This window comes from Lucilia sericata, unplaced genomic scaffold (genome assembly GCF_015586225.1).
Source record: "Lucilia sericata isolate MDLA Ls3-8-SP2 unplaced genomic scaffold, ASM1558622v1 Contig001913F_arrow, whole genome shotgun sequence".
NCBI lineage: Eukaryota > Metazoa > Arthropoda > Insecta > Diptera > Calliphoridae > Lucilia > Lucilia sericata.
The window spans coordinates 7,113-24,686 of record NW_023995793.1 but is presented as its reverse complement, the minus strand read 5'-3'; the positions used below and the strand labels follow the sequence as shown (position 1 = coordinate 24,686).

The 17,574-nt window shown below is 28.1% G+C and overlaps 1 protein-coding gene across 1 annotated transcript in view; it reads right to left on the bottom strand.

Annotated features, from left to right (window-relative positions):
- Positions 1–17,237, bottom strand: part of LOC119613005 — a 46,795-nt gene extending 29,558 nt beyond the window's left edge. Inside the window, exons 1-2 of the mRNA XM_037968928.1 lie at positions 16,927–17,237; positions 16,416–16,577 (exon numbers count right to left, since the gene is read on the bottom strand). Of these exons, the coding sequence (XP_037824856.1) occupies positions 16,416–16,577; positions 16,927–17,190 (426 nt within the window). The 5' untranslated portion in view covers positions 17,191–17,237. The remainder of the gene's footprint in view (positions 1–16,415; positions 16,578–16,926) is intronic.
- Between the last annotated feature and the right edge of the window lie 337 nt (positions 17,238–17,574).

Below are 17,574 nucleotides of genomic sequence, written 5' to 3'. Positions count from 1 at the left end.
TAGTCCAGACTATAGACTATTCTATAGTCCAGACTATAGACTATTCTATAGTCAAGACTATAGACTATTCTATAGTCAAGACTACAGTCTACTCTATAGTCCAGACTGCAGTCTACTCTATAGTCCAGACTATAGTCTACTCTATAGTCCAGACTATAGTCTACTCTATAGTCCAGACTATAGTCTATTCTACAGTCCAAACTATAATCTATTCTATAGTCCAGACTATGGTCTATTCTATAGTCCAGACTATAGTCCATTCTATAGTCCAGACTATAGTCTATTCTATAGTCCAGACTATAGTCTATTCTATAGTCCAGACTATAGTCTATTCTATAGTCCAGACTATAGTATAATCCATAGTCCAGAGTATAGTCCATTCTATAGTCTATTCTATAGTCCAGACTATAGTCTATTCAATAGTCCAGAGCATAGTCTATTCTATAGTCCAGACTATAGCCTATTCCATAGTCCAGACTATAGTCTCTTCTATAATCTAGACTATAGTATATTCCATAATCCAGACTATACTTTATTTTATAATCCCGACTATAGTTTAATTTATAGTCCAAACTATAGTATATTCTATAGTCCAGACTACAATCTATTCTATAGTATATTCTATAGTCCAGACTATAGACTATTCTATAGTCCAGACTATAGTCTGTTCTATAGTCCAGACTATAATCTATTCTATAGTCCAGACTATTCTATAGTCCAGACTATAGTCTATTCTATAGTCCAGACTATAGTCTATTCTATAGTCCAGACTATAGTCTATTCTATAGTCCAGACTATAGTCTATTCTATAGTCCAGACTATAGTATATTCTATAGTCCAGACTATGGTCTTTTCTATATTCCAGATTATAGTATATTCTATAGTACAGACTATAGTCTATTCTATAGTCCATACTATAGTCTATTCTATAGTCCAGACTATTGTCTATTCTATAGTCCAGACTATTGTCTATTCTATAGTCCAGACTATAGTCTATTCTATAGTCCAGACTATAGTCTATTCTATAGTCCAGACTATAGTCTATTCTATAGTCCAGACTATAGTCTATTCTATAGTCCAGACTATAGTCTATTCTATAGTCCAGACTATAGTCTATTCTATAGTCCAGACTATAGTCTATTCTATAGTCCAGACTATAGTCTATTCTATAGTCCAGACTATAGTCTATTCTATATTAGTCCAGACTATAGTCCAGACTATTCTTCAATAGTCCAGACTATAGTCTATTCTATAGTCCAGACTATAGTCTATTCTAGTCCAGACTAAAGTCTATTATTTTATAGTCCAGATTATAGTCTATTTTATAGTCCAGACTATAGTCTATTCTATAAACCAGACTAAAGCATGATCACTGTCTCTAAGCTCGATAATTGTGTCCTCAGTGTTTTGAATAATAACAATATTAATGTTTATAAACATGACTCGCATTTGCGTTCGACAGTTAGATCTTTTTTTCTTTGTTTTTGTTTGTGAAACCGCATTAACTTTAAAATTTTGTTATTATTTTCATATTTCTAAAGATTTTGTAATAAACATTGTCCAAACAAATGTCTGTCCCTGGTACTCAGTGGTAGTACTGTTTCTCCAGCAATTGTCCATTTGTAACATTACAAGATGCTACAAATGTTATCGAGATGCATGTTTTCATTTCTTTTGTATGAATTTGTTTTATTGCTAAGATATATAAATATATATAAAAATTTAAAAATTAAATTTATATGATTTGAAAGTGAAAACGCATCATATTCGATCTGACAAGACACAGCCACCAACAACAAATACAACAACAGCTCTACTATCAAACTTGCGCAGCAATGGTTTTTAGCATTTGAAGAAAAATACAGGAAACCTCAATAAGTTTTTTTTTTTTTTTTTTTTTTTGATGCTGGTGGTAATAAAACACAAATGTTAAACTTGTGTAAGAAAAAGAAAACAAAAGAGTGTAGACTACTCGTACCACATCTCGGTATAATAAACATTCATATCATAAAAATTATATTGAGTATTGATCAATTTGTTGTGTTTGTTACATTGTCCTCCTGCACCACCTTCAACAACAACATAACACAAACCAAAACTCAACATCTTTTACATTATATTTGTTGTTTTCTTTTGCTATATGTTTTGCAATAGATCGATCAACAGTAGATCAGCAGCAGCAGCAATATTAAAAGCTATAGCAATAATATTTTGTAATAATGGTTAATTGTTGCATACAGTGAAACACAATTGCTAAGCAAAAGATACATACATACTCCCTCCCCCACTTTACTCCTTCACTACCACCAACACCCATAATTCCGCTTAAAAAATGTTTAGCCATAAAATTCATAGTTTTGTCATAAGTTATGTTATGTAGATTTATCGGAATTATTTTCATTTCAGTACAGTGAAAGCTTTAACGAAAAAACGGGAAATGTATCTTCTGCTCTTAAAGAAAAAGTTGATCAGTATATGATTAGAATCCGATCATGTCTTCCTATAATTAAAGTTGATTAGAATCTCATTAAGTTCTCTTATAGAAATAGTTGATCAGAATGTGATCAACTTTGTTTTGAAAAAAAGTTTGATCAGAATCTGATCAAATTTTCTTATAGAAAAAGTTGAGTAGAATCTGATCAAGTTTTCTTATAGAAAACAGTTAATCCAAATCTGATCAAGTTTTTTTATAGAAAACAGTTGATCAGAATCTGATCAAGTTTTATAATAGAAACAGTTTTCCTATAGAAACAGTTTTCTTATAGAAAGCAGTTGATCTGAATCTAATCAAGTTTTCTTATAGAACCGTTGATCAGAATCTGATTAAGTTATCTTATAGAAATAGTTTTCCTATAGAAACAGTTTTCCTATAGAAACAGTTTTCTTATAGAAAACAGTTGATCTGAATCTAGTTTTCTTATAGAACCGTTGATCAGAATCTGATCAAGTTTTCTTATAGAAAACAGTTGATCAGAATCTGATCAAGTTTTCTTATAGAAAACAGTTGATCAGAATCTGATCAAGTTTTCTTATAGAAAACAGTTGATCAGAATCTGATCAAGTTTTCTCATAGAAAACAGTTGATCAGAATCTGATCAAGTTTTCTTATAGAAAACAGTTGATCAGAATCTGATCAAGTTTTCTCATAGAAAACAGTTGATCAGAATCTGATCAAGTTTTCTTATGATAAACAGTTGATTAAAAAGTTTTCCTTTAGATAACAGTTGATCCAAATCTGATCAAGTTTTCTTATAGAAAACAGTTGATCAGAATCTGATCTAGTTTTGTTATAGAATAAGTTGATCAGAATCTGATCAAGTTTTTTTATAGAAAATAGTTGATCAGAATCTGATCAAGTTTTCGTATAGAAAATAGTTAATCAGAAAATGATCAAGATTTCTCATGGAAAATAGTTGATCAGAATCTGATCAAGTTTTCTTATAGAAAACAGTTGATCAGAATTTGATCAAGATTTATAATAGAAAATAGTTGATCAGAATATGATCAAGTTTTCTTATAAAAAACAGTTGATCAGAATCTGATCAAGTTTTCTTATAGAAAACTTAATCTGATCCAAGTTTCTAATACAAAACAGTTGATCAGAATCTGATCAAGTTTTCTTAAAGATAACAGTTGATCTGAATCTGATCATGTTTTCTTATAGTAAGTTTTCAAGTTTTCTTAAAGATAACAGTTGATCTGAATCTGATCATGTTTTCTTATAGTAAATAGTTAATCAGATTATGATTAAGTTTTCTTATGGAAAACAGTTGATCAGAATCTGATCAAGTTTTCTTATAGAAAATGTTAATCAGAATCCGATCAAGTTTTTTTTTAGAGAAAATGGTTGATCAGAATCCGATCAAGATTTCTTACAGAAAATGTAGATAAGAAGGTGATCAAGCTTTCATAGAGAAAAATTTTTTCAGAATCTGATCAAGTATTCTTATAGAAAAAGTTAATGAGAATCTGATCAAGTATTCTTATAAAAAGTTTAGATCAAGTTTTCGTATAGAAAATGTTATTCTCTCGATTAATCTCAATAATATCAGTGATCCCTTTTCCAAGTTTTTACTGTTTAAAATTTCCCACAAATCAAAAAAAAAAAACACTATATTACAATTGTTCACTTGTTGTTTCCTTTTTTATTCATTGTAATATTTGGAAAAGGGGAAAAATTCCAACATTCACAACATTTTTTCAAGAGGCGTTCCTCTATTGATACATCAATTTATTGTTTTATAAAATATTTAAGCATTTTTTTGCGCTTTATTTCTCGTCATAATGTGTTGAAATGAAATATTTATATTTAAGATTAATTTCAGAAAACATAAAAAATAGGTAATAAAAACTTTTAGAGAAAATTATAGTTTATAAACTGCAAAAGTGTTGAAATATTTTGTAAAGATTGTGATTTTTTAAGACAGCGCATGTAAATTTGCTTAATAAGTTGTTACACAAATGTTTTTATTAACAAAATCATAATAATTTATTGTTAATATTTAATAGCAGAGAGTTAATAGTAAAGAAAATATTAAGCGATAAATCATGAAAGTTTTTTTTTTTTTTTTAAAGAAAGTAAAGTTTTTTTTCGGTTTTGTTATTAATGGCATTTCCATAAAGGAGAGTGTGGATAATCAAAATCCTTAATAATAAATGTTACGTTTCGATATGCAATTATTTGCTAAAAAGATTAAGTGCATTTTTTTAAAAAATTTTATGACCAAAGCTGTTTATTAGCAAAAATACCTTAAAAATTGTTAACAATTTAATTAATAATTAAAAAAAATCATTTTAGGTATTTGGTATATTTGTCAATTTCCTTTTATAAATATAATTTTTAATCACCTAACGGTTTATTCTTTTCTATTTTATCTTTATAATTTCATCTTCTGAAACTTTAAAGCTTTTCTTGATTTATGCCATATTTAATCTATTCCTCGTTAATATGAGTTTTTTAATATATTTATATATTTTATTTCATATCACTTTAGAATAATCGTTTTCTTATATGTACGCCTTTTTAATGGTGGTTTATAATAAAAGCGATTTGCCAAGTTCAGTATAAAAAGTAACAAATCATTGCCAAAATCATTTGGTTTTCTATTTAGTAGAAAATCTCCTAAAAGAACTCACTACACACTCTGTACATGAGAAATAGAAGACAATTATTATTGTTATAACAAAAAAAAACTGTAGGTGAAAATGAGCTGAATGATATATTTCCACTTTCATAAAATTGGACACACTTGAAGAAATTATCGGAGAGAAAAGTCGAATTAAATGAATGAATCTGATCAAGTGTTCTTCTTATAGAAAAGGTTGATCAGATCTGATCAAGTTCTCTTATACAAAAAGTTGATCAGATCTGATCAAGTTTTCTTATAAAAAAGTTGATCAGATTTGATCAAGTTTTCTTATACAAAAAGTTGATCCAAATCTGATTAAGTTTTCTTATAGAAAACAATTGATCAGAATCTGATCAAGTTTTCTTATAGAAAACAATTGATCAGAATCTGATCAAGTTTCCTTATAGAAAACAACTGATCAGAATCTGATCAAGATTTCTTATAGAAAACAATTGATCAGAATCTGATCAAGTTTTCTTATAGAAAGAATTTGATCAGAATCTAATCAAGTTTTCTTAGAGAAAACAGTAGATCAGAATCTGATCAAGTTTTCTTATAGAAAATAGTTGATCAGATCTGATCAAGTTTATACAAAAAGTTGATCCAAATCTGATCATGTTTTCTTATAGAAAAGAGTTGATCAGAATCTAATCATGTTTTCTTATAGAAAAAGTTGATGAGAATCTAATTATGTTTTCTTATAGAAGAAGAAAAGCTGTTCAGAACATAATCAAGGTTTCTTGTAGATAAGCTGATCAGAATCTGATCAAGTTTTCTGATAGAAAATGTTAATCAGGATCTGATCGTGTTTTCTTACAGAAAAGAGTTTATCAGGATCTAATCATGTTTCCTTATAGAAAAGAGATTATCGAAATCTGATATAGTTTTCTTATAGAAAAAAGTTGATAAAAAGCTGATCAAGTTTTCTAATAGAAAAGTTAATCCAAATCTGATCAAGTTTTCTTATAGAAAAATTTTATAATAATCTGATCATGTTTTCTTATAGAAAAGTTTGATCAGAATCTGATTAAGTTTTCTTACAGAAAAAGTTGATCATAATCTGATCAAGTATTGTTATAGAAAAAAAGTTGATCAGAACTGATCAAGTTTCTTATATAAAAAGTTGATCAGAATCTTGGTCAAGTTTTCTTATAGAAAAAATTGATCAGAATCTGATCAAGTTTTCTTTTAGAAAAAGTTGATTAGAATACGAATTTTTACTAAAAATATGAATTTTTACTAAAAATACGAATTTTTAAAAAAATATGAATTTTTACTAAAAATACGAATTTTTACTAAAAATACGAATTTTTATTAAAAATCCGATTTTTCACTAAAAATACGAATTTTTACTAAAAATACGAATTTTTATTAAAAATCCGATTTTTCACTAAAAATCTAATTTTTCACTTAAAATTACGATTTTTCACTAATAAAACCGATTTTTCATAAAAAATTCGATTTTGCTATAAAAATATATTTTTCGCAAAAAAAAAAAAAATGTTTTTCTTTTAGTGCTTTTAAAGAAAAAAGCCTTTAAAATACTTTATTGTATAAATTTAAAACTTAATTCATAAGGTTTTCTGTTTTCTTTAAGTCTTTACTTTTCTTTACGGATACTTTTTTTCTCTATCTTTTCTAAATTGTGCTAAATTCATGAATAAAAATCTGTAAATTTATTATATGAAAATCAGAAGGCATTAACACTGTACAAAAGAATGAATGAACAACAGAAGAAGAAGAAAAAAAAGAAGAACCACCCACACAATTTGGTTAATAAATCGCTGTGTGGTTGAGTAGTTACTCTCTACATAATATGGTTATTGTTTGTGGCAAATGTGGCGGGCTTTTGTTGCAACTTATATGAATGAATATGTAGAAAAAAAGATAGCATAAAAACAGTTTCTTAGACTGCACTTCAATTTCTATTTTTTTTTTTTTTTTGTTCAGTACTTTTTTCCATACGTGCTTTTTATCAAAAGAACAATTATAAAAGTTTAGTAAGCATTTAAACTATCATACATTATGAAAAGTGTCCTCCTCCACACAGAGGCTCATTCTCACATTCACATATTCCTTATTAGAGATAGATGGTGATAAACATTTATTCTTTGGCAAGCACAACATAACAAACCTCCTCATCATCATCATCATAATCCCGCAAAGGCATCAAGTAAAAGTTTTCTTTAAGGAATAATTTAAACATATAAACACATGTTAATATAAAAAATATAAAAATCCCAAAAAAAAAAATATCAACCTTAATTTTGTTGTCATGTGGTTTATGTTTAGGCTAAATGTGAATTTTCTTTCAACTTATTACAAAAAGGTGTTTATGACTTTTTAACGTTTTTATAGAGATTTCTTTACTTTAGTATAGAATTTCTCCTTTATTTTTATTATAAATTTTGTTTGTGAGGAAAGCGCTATAAAAAAGTAGGTTTTATTTGGAATAAATTATTCCTTAAGGCTTTTTTTATGCGATGATGGGTTCTTAATCATTGGCTGCTATTAAAGCGATAATTTATATAGTAAACGTGAAGATTTTTATTATTTACATTTAGTTAATAAAGTTCACTTTGTGCACCCACTATGGAATTGATATTACAAAAGGAATTAAAAGCTTTTTTTATAAGAAAGCTTTTTCAGAGGATGTAAGATTTTCTAAGAGACAAGTTTTCTAAAAGAAAACTTGATCAGAATGTGATCAACATTTTCTATAAGAAAACTTGATCTGAAAAAGAACAGAACTAGAACAGAGCAGAACAGAACAGAACTAGAACAGAACTAGAACAGAACTAGAACAGAACTAGAACAGAACTAGAACAGAACTAGAACAGAACTAGAACAGAACTAGAACAGAACTAGAACAGAACTAGAACAGAACTAGAACAGAACTAGAACAGAACTAGAACAGAACTAGAACAGAACTAGAACAGAACTAGAACAGAACAGAACAGAACAGAACAGAACAGAACAGAACAGAACAGAACAGAACTAGAACAGAACAGAACAGAACTAGAACAGAACTAGAACAGAACTAGAACAGAACTAGAACAGAACTAGAACAGAACTAGAACAGAACTGGAACAGAACTAGAACAGAACTAGAAAAGAACTAGAACAGAACTAGAACAGAACTAGAACAGAACTAGAACAGAACTAGAACAGAACTAGAACAGAACTAGAACAGAACTAGAACAGGACTAGAACAGAACTAGAACAGAACTAGAACAGAACTAGAACTGAACTAGAACAGAACTATAACAGATCAACATTTTCTATAGGAAAACTTGAACAGATTGTGATCTACATTTTCTATAAGAAAACTTGATCAGATTCTGATAAAACTTTTTTCTAAAAGAAAACTTGATAAGATTCTGATAAAACTTTTTTCTAAAAGAAAACTTGATCAGATTCTGATCAACATTTTCTAAAAGAAAACTTGATCAGATTCTGATCAACATTTTCTAAAAGAACACTTGATCAGATTCTGATCAACATTTTCTAAAAGAAAACTTGATCAGATTCTGATCAACATTTTCTAAAAGCAAACTTGATCAGATTCTGATCAACATTTTCTAAAAGAAAACTTGATCAGATTCTGATCAACATTTTCTAAAAGAAAACTTGATCAGATTCTGATCAACATTTTCTACAAGAAAACTTGATCAGATTCTGATCAACATTTTCTACAAGAAAACTTGATCAGATTCTGATCAACATTTTCTATAAGAAAACTTGATCAGATTCTGATCAACATTTTCTATAAGAAAACTTGATCAGATTCTGATAAAACTTTTTTCTAAGTTCAAGTTCAAGTTTTCTTGATCAGAGTCTGATCAACTTTTTCTCTAAGAAAACTTGATCAGATTGTGATCTACATTTTCCATAAGAAAACTTTATTAGATTCTGATAAACTTTTTCTATAAGAAAACTTGATCAGATTCTTCTCAAAAAGAATTCTTAAACAAAAATTAAAAAAAAAAAAAAAAACATTTAATAAAAAGCTTTCAGAAAAAGCTTTAGAAAGGATTTCATATAAAGATCATAAAAAGCTTTTTATAAAAGTGTTCATAAAAAGCTTTTTTAAAAAAGTTTTCATAACATTTTTTATAAATAAAGCTGCCAAGTTTCTTTTATATTATCTACGAATTAAAATTTGTATTGGAATTTTAAAAGTTGAAAATGAACTTTTTCAAGACCTCACGTACCAAAAGTCCCCAGTATTTGTTTCTACATGGTTCATAAAACTTAGCATACACTTTTTTTTTGCTGAAAACTAACTTTCTTACTTGCTGATTTTTTAGGTCAAAAACTGTATTAATAATAACTATATGTACATAAAGTAGTCATATTCTACATCTTCATGTCACTACTACTAGTCACACGTTTTAATAATTTAACAAAAGAAAATTTAACTTTTGAAAACTAAATAACAAAAGAAATTCAACATTGTAATTCATGTCAAACGAATTAGTGGGAAGTAGAAATAATTCTGCTGTTTTAAAGAAAATAATTCAAAAAAAGAAAAAGTTTCTCAAAATTAAAAATCAAAAAGTAAAACAAATTTTCTTTCCCTTTTCTTTAACTCTATTTCACACTTGATGAATTTAAAATTAAGTGAGTTTTTTTTAATATAAATAATAAATAAATTTCAAATTATTTTTGTATTTCTCTAAACGTTTTAATTTTTACAACCTTTTAAACGATTTGCGACAGTTGTTAAAATATTTCGTTAGTTTTAGGGAAATTATGTGGTTTTTTTGAGGTTTAGTAAAAACAAGCTAATTATTTATGCTTGAATGCATTTAACAATTGTTTTCCATAAGAAAAAAATATTTATTATATATTTTTTAAAAATAATCGTAAGAAAAGAAAGATTTTTGAAGAAAACCAAAAAATCATAAAGAAATTTATTTTTTTTTTTGTTTAAATAAAGATCTTTAAAAAGGCAGAGTTAAATATGTCTATGAATGCTATATTAAAGCATATGCAGTTACGAGGGTAAAAGTAAAAGTTTCTCAAACTTGCTCCGAGTTTTCATATAAGAAAACTTGATCAGATTCTGTTCCTCTTTTTCTATAAGAAAACTTGATCGGATTCTGATCGAATTTTTCGAAAAACTTGATCAGAAAATTTGATCAGAGTGTGATCAACTTTTCCTATAAGAAAACTTGATCAGATTCTGATCAACTGTTTTCTATAAGAAAATTTGATCAAATTCTTATCAACTGTTTTCTATAAGAAAACTTGATCAGATTCTGATCAAAGTTTTCTATAAGAAAACGTGATCTGATTCTGATCAAAGTGTTCTATAATAAAACTTGAACAGATTCTGATCACAGTGTTCTATAATATAACTTGATCAGATTCTGATCAAAGTGTTCTATAAGAAAAATTGATCAGATTCTGATCAAAGTGTTCTATAAGAAAATTTGATCTGATTCTGATTAGATTGTGATCAAAGTGCTCTATAAGAAAACTTGATCAGATACTGATCAAAGAATTCTATATGAAAAATTGATCAGATTCTAATCAAAGTGTTCTATAAGAAAACTTGATCAAAAGAAAACGTGATCAGGTTCTGATCAAATTGTTCTATAAGAAAACGTGATGAGATTCTGATCAAAGAGCTCTATAAGAAAACTTGATCAGATATTGATCAAAGTGCTCTATAAGAGAAATTGATCAGATTCTGATCAACTTTCTCGATAAGAAAACTTGATCAGGTTCTGATCAAAGTGACCATAAGAAAACTTGATCAGGTTCTGATCAAAGTGACCATAAGAAAACTTGATCAGGTTCTGATCAAAGTGACCATAAGAAAACTTGATCAGGTTCTGATCAAAGTGTTCTATAAGAAAACGTGATCTGATACTGATCAAAGAGCTCTATAAGAAACCTTGGTCAGATACTGATCAAAGTGCTCTATAAGAAAACTTGATCAGCTGTTGATCAACTTTTTCTATAAGAAAACTTAATCAGCTGCTAGTCAACTTTTTCCATAAGAAAACTTGATCAGCTGCTGGTCAACTTTTGCAATAAGAAAACTTGATCAGATTCTGATCAACTTTTTCTATAAGAAAACTTGATCAGATTCTCATCAACTGTTTTCTATATAAGAAAGATCAACTGTTATCTTTACGAAAACTTGAATAGATTCTGATTTCTATAAGAAACCGTGATCTGATTCTCATCAACTGTTTTCTATAAGAAAACTTGAGCAGATTCTGATCAACTTTCTCTATAAGAAAACTTGATCAGTTTCTAATCAAAGTGTTCTATCAGAAAACTTGATCAGATTCTGATCAATGTGTTCTATAAGAAAACTTGATCAGATTGTGATCAACTTTTTTCTATAAGAAAACTTAATCAGATTGTGATCAACTGTTTAGTATTTGATGAAGTATGAAAACGTGATCAGATTTTGATCAAAGAAAACGTGTTCAGATTTTGATCAAAGTGTTCTATAAGAAAACTTGATCAGATTCTGATCAAAGTGTTCTATAAGAAAACTTGATTAGATTCTGATCAACTGTTTTCTATAAGAAACCGTGATCAGATTCTCATCAACTTTTTTCTATAAGAAAACTTGATCAGATTCTGATCAACTTTCTCTATATAAAAAACTTGATCACATTGTAATCAATTTTTCTATAAGAAAACATGAGAAAACTTCATCAGATTGTGATCAAAATTTTCTGTAAGAAAGCTTGATCGAATTGGAGAGCTTTTCTATAAGAAAATATGATCACACAGCGAAAGCTTTATATGAGAAAGCTTGTCTAGAGTGTGGCGAATTTATTCAGGTTTGAAAACTTTTCTTTAAGAAAACTTAATTGGAAGCTGCTAAGGTAAGAGCTTTAAATCACTTACCAAACCACCCACTTAAAAATACAATTTTCTATTAACGAGACTAAAAAGCTGCATATTTTTTTTTACTGGGCAAAAGAAAAACTATAAACAGTTTAAGTTTAAAAACTTCCCTAATGTATTTATGCAGAGCAGTTAAATTATGGCTTATAGAGGAACAACATAACAAAAGAAGTCTACGATCTAACAAGAAAACCAACAGCAATAATAACAACAACAATGTAAAAGACATAACATCATGTAATAATGGCTTAATGGTCGAGGTGGTTAGTTGGTTGATGGTGGTGGTGGTGGTGGTGGTTACTCAAAAACCAACTTAAAATGAAAAGAAAAAACCTTAACAAAGTCAAGTGGCAGTTCAGTTTAAATTTTTTATTATAATTTGGCTCGTGCTTTAGTTCAAAATTTTACAACAATGGTTACAAAAAACACACTCAAAAAAAACGTTCATAGAAACAACAAATGCAACAATAAATGAATGAAAACAGTAAAAACGTTGTAATCCAACAAAACAAATAAAAAAAAGCTTTTAAAATTGCTCTACAATAGTTTCAATAAGCTTGTAATATTGTTATAGATTTTTTTCCCCCAAAACTTTTTTGTCATTTACTTTGCTAAAGTAACGGTTTTTTGTTTCTTTAAATTTTAGTAGATTTTCTTGGTAACAAATAAACAGAGCAGAGTGAAGAAAAATGAAATGATCACTAAATTGTAACTGCCAAAAAGTGTATTGAAAAACAAAATCCACCTTCACTTTTTAAATTCTGTTTTTTATGGATTTCTAATATTGAATATTTTATGTTGTTTTGATTTTCATAAAAAGACAATACCCCCAACTACTTAAACTAAAACAGAAACACTTGCTAAAATGTATTTGTGTTTTAGTTTTTTTTTTTTGTCATCGTACGCTAACTTGGTCTTCTTTGTTGTTTTTTGATAGTATTTTTCTTCTACTATTGGCTTTTTTTTTCCAGCCTTTTTATTATACATCCTTGTTTAACCAAAAATGGTCACCAGCTCAAAAATAGATAAATATATTTTGTAATGTTTAAATATGACACTGTAAACAATTTGAAAAAAGTCAACAAATGGGGGGAAAAAAGTATTATATTAAACTATAACGGTACTGATAAAATGTGTTTTTCTTTAGCAGCCATCCAGGCTGCCTGTTTTATTGTGTTAAAGACCTTTCACTTACTGATGATGGTGGTTGGTTGGTGGTGGACAAAAAAGAAATCAAGTGGAAATTGACAATATCTGGATTAGAAGATCGGGAGACAAACAGCAAAAAAAAAACTACATGTTGATCTTATCGAAACACCAAAATTTTGTTTAAGGAAATTTGCAAAAAAAAAAAACGTAAAATTTTCGTAAATTGAATCAACAGGTTCGGCATGATCACAGTCGGACAATTATGTTATAGGAAAACTTAAGCAGATTCCAATTAGTTTTCCATAAGAGAACTTCAACAGATTGTAATGAATAAGATACTGATCAAATTCTATAACAAAACTTGATGAAATATTTCTATAAGATAACATGATCAGATACTGATCACTTTCAAAAGAAAACCTTATCAGATTCTTATTAAATTTTCTATAGAAAAGTATTGATCAGAATATTGATCACTTTCTAGAAGAAAATCTACAAGAAAAACTTGATCAGAATTTGATCAAAAACTTCATCAGTTTCGGATCAAAATCTGATTAAAAACTTCATCACTTCCCTATAAGAAAAACTTGATCAGTTGCGGATCAACATTTCCATAAGAAATTTTTCTAAAATAAAAACATGATCAGTTTCTGATCAACTTTTCTCTAAGAAAAACTTGATCAACTTTTCTATAAAAAAAGCTTGATCAGTTTCTAATCAACTTTTCTATAAGAAATTTTTATCCGTTTCTGATCAGTTTTCTATAAAAAACTTGATCAGTTTTTAATAAGAAAACTTAATCAGTTTTCTATAGGAAAACTTGATCAGTTTTCTATAGGAAAACTTGATCAGTTCTCTATATGAAAACTTGATCAGTTTTCTATAGGAAAACTTGATCAGTTTTCTATAGGAAAACTTGATCAGTTTTCCATAGGAAAACTAGATCAGTTTTCTATGGGAAAACTTAATCAGTTTTCTATAGGAATACTTGATCACTTTTCTTTAGAAAAACTTCATCTGTTTCTAATCAGTTTTCTTTAAGAAAACTTGATTTGTTTCTGATCAGTTTTCTATAGGAAAACTTGATCAGTTTCTGATGTGTTTCCTATCGGATATCTTGATCAGTTTCTGATTACTGTTCTTTAGGAAAACTTGATCAGTTTTAGATCACTTTTCTTTAGGAAAACTTCATCAGTTTCTGATCACTTTTCTTTAGGAAACTTTATCAGTTTCTGATCAGTTTTCTATAGGAAAGCTTGATCAGTTTATGCGCAGTTTTCTATAGGATAACTTGGTCATTTTCTGAGCATTTTTCTATAGGATAACTTGATCAGTTTCTGATCACTTTTCTTTATGAAAATTTGATCAGTTTCTGATAAATGTTCTATAAGATAACTTGATCAGTTTCTGATCAATTTTCTTTAGGAAAATTCGATCAGTTTCTGATCAGTTTTCTTTAGGAAAACTTGATCAGTTTCTGATCTTGTTCAGAATCCCACAAAATTTCTATGAAAAAGAATAATATCCATATATATAGCTTTTCTCTTATAACATTTTTAATACGACCCAATTAAAAGTCATGCAAACAATTTCTAAAGCTTTTGTTTAAGTTAATTTTTGTTTTTGCAAAATTTTACTTTAAACTTTTACCTCCCATAAAGAGCAACAGTTGTTATTTTCATTCTTTCTTTCACAATATGAAAAGAATTGCAAAAATTGTACTAGATATTTTGTATTAAAGCTTTTAGATTTGGTATTTTTTTTTCTCTTCTCAAACAAATGCCTTTTATTTAATTTCATTTTCACCTTAACTGTGCTACTAAACTTCTATGAAAACTCTTTAGCAGCACATATGCGGCAGAAATGTTAATGCAACTTTTATGTTCTTTTGTGTTTGTTTTTTTTTTTCCTTTTGCCGCACGAGATTAGAAATTTGTAATAAAAACTAAATGAAAAAGAAAGAAAACAGCAGCAACGGATTTTTTTAATCTAAATACCACAAATAAAGAAACTCTTTATAAAAAAAATTTATAATCTTAATAATTTGATTAATGCTGAGTATTATTTTTCATTTATTAATATATGAAAAAATGAGAAAAAATTTTATTTTCTATACAAGAATTTTTGCTTTTAGTTTCTTTTCGTAAAAAAAAAATATATTTTTCTCACATTACTAGAAGCTAAATTCAATTAATAAAATTTATATTGAAAAGAAGCTTTTAGATGTTTTGCTGTTTGAATTATTGTGGTTTAACCTTCAAAATTCCACATTAAATTTAATTTGCAATGAATCACAGAGATAAAAATGAAATGATGTCTATGTAGATTTCCTATAAAGAAGTTGTCATAATCTGATCAAGTTTTTTTTACAGAAACGTTGTCAGAATCTGATAATTTTTTTCTGTAGAAAAGTTGTTAGAATGTGAACAAGTTTTCCTATAGAAAAGTTGTCAGAATCGGATCCAAGTTTTCCTAAGGAAAAGTTGACGTAATCTGATCAAGTTTTCCTATAGAAAAGTTGTTAGAATATGATCAAGTTTTCCTATAGAAAAGTTGTCAGAATTGGATCATGTCTTCCCATAGAAAAGTTGTCAGAATCTGATCAAGTTTTGTATAGAAAAGTTTTCAGAATCTGATTCATAGAACAAACATCAGAATCGGATTAAGTTTTTCTATAGAAAAGTTCTCTGAATCTAATCAAGTTGTCCTATATAAAAATTTGCCAGAATCTGATCAAGTTTTCCTATAGAAAAGTTGTCAAAATCTGACCGATTTATCCAATAGAAATATCTGAATCTGATAAAGTTTTCCTATAGAAAAGTTGTCAGAATCTGATCAAGTTTTTCTATAGAAAAGTTGTCAGAATCTGATAAAGTTTTCCTATAGAAAAGTGTTCAGAATCAGATCAAGTTTTCCTATGGAAAAGTCTTCGTACAGAAAGGTTGTCAGAATCTCATCAAGTTTTCCTATAGAAAAGTTGTTAGAATATGATAAAGTTTTCCTATAGAAAAGTTGTCAGAATTGGATCATGTCTTCCCATAGAATAGTTGTCTGAATCTGATCAAGTTTTGCTACAGAAAAGTTGTCAGAATCTGATCAAGTTTTCCTATAGAAAAGTTGTTAGAATCTGATCAAGTTTTCCTATAGAAAAGTCGTCAGAATCTGATCTTGTCAAAATTTGATCATGAGTTATTAAATCCCTTTCATTTTTTATAATTTCCTTACTTTTTAATTTTAAAAAGGAAAACATTGTACTTACCGTATGTTCATTAAGATGTGATTCTAATTCAGCACATGTCAACATGGTGGCTTCCGATAAGGAGGGTGCATTTTCTAATTTGTTTTCCATATCACGTAACCATTTACGTAATTCTTTGGGATCTTCACAAGAGCCCACGTTACGATTATTATCGTCCAGCAACTAAAAGTAGGCAATGGAAAAAATTGAAAAAAAAATTAACTTAGAATCCAAAATAAATCCCATTATATAAATACACCCCTTAAAAAACCCAACACAATAATTACACTAGGCACTTTGTAAAGACCATATTAGCAAAGACACAAACCAAACAAAAATTCCCCTCACATTTAATACAGACACTAACTACCACAAAACATAAGCAATCTCCCCACAGGCCAAAATTCAACATCATTAAGTAAGCCACATACCCTAACATTATATGAGTCCAGCCATCAACCTTTTAACAAAATACTTTATAACCCCACCACTCAAAATTATATTCCCCACATTTATCCGTTTCTTAACTCACCTTAAAACTTTTATCCATCGTATCTTCCAATACACTAACAGCGCCCTCTATCTCACATCTAGCCTCTTTGCACGTGTCCAAGAGGTTGGTGTCCATAATATAATTGTAATTCGTTTGTATGGCAGCCCATAAATCATCTTTACCCGAACCAATGCCCAAAGTGGCAGCACTACTGTGCAGGGATGACGAACTATGACCACTACCCCAAGAGTAGCGGTTATATTTGTTATTACTAGAGGCATGATTCTTAGATGATGAGTGCATTTGCGCCAATTGATTGGTTAAATTGCGATCCGTGTTTTTCTAAAAAATTAAAAAAGATAAAAAATAAAATTATTAGAAATTTGGTTAAAAATTATTTTTAAATTCTATAATTTGATCAAAGTTTTTTTTTACAAATCAGACTTTTGTATCAAATGTCTCGATCAAATTCTTGACAACCTTTCTATAACTGATTAACTTTGCATAACAAATTTGTATTATACTTTGACAACTTTTCTACAATATAGCTTGATCTGATCTTGACTTTACTATAGGAAAACTTGGTTCGAAATTTTGTTTTACCCCTAATATACACTTTCTGAAGTTATGTTAGTTATTTAACTTAGTTTGTGTAATGATAACTTTAATAAGTACAAAAAATAAGAG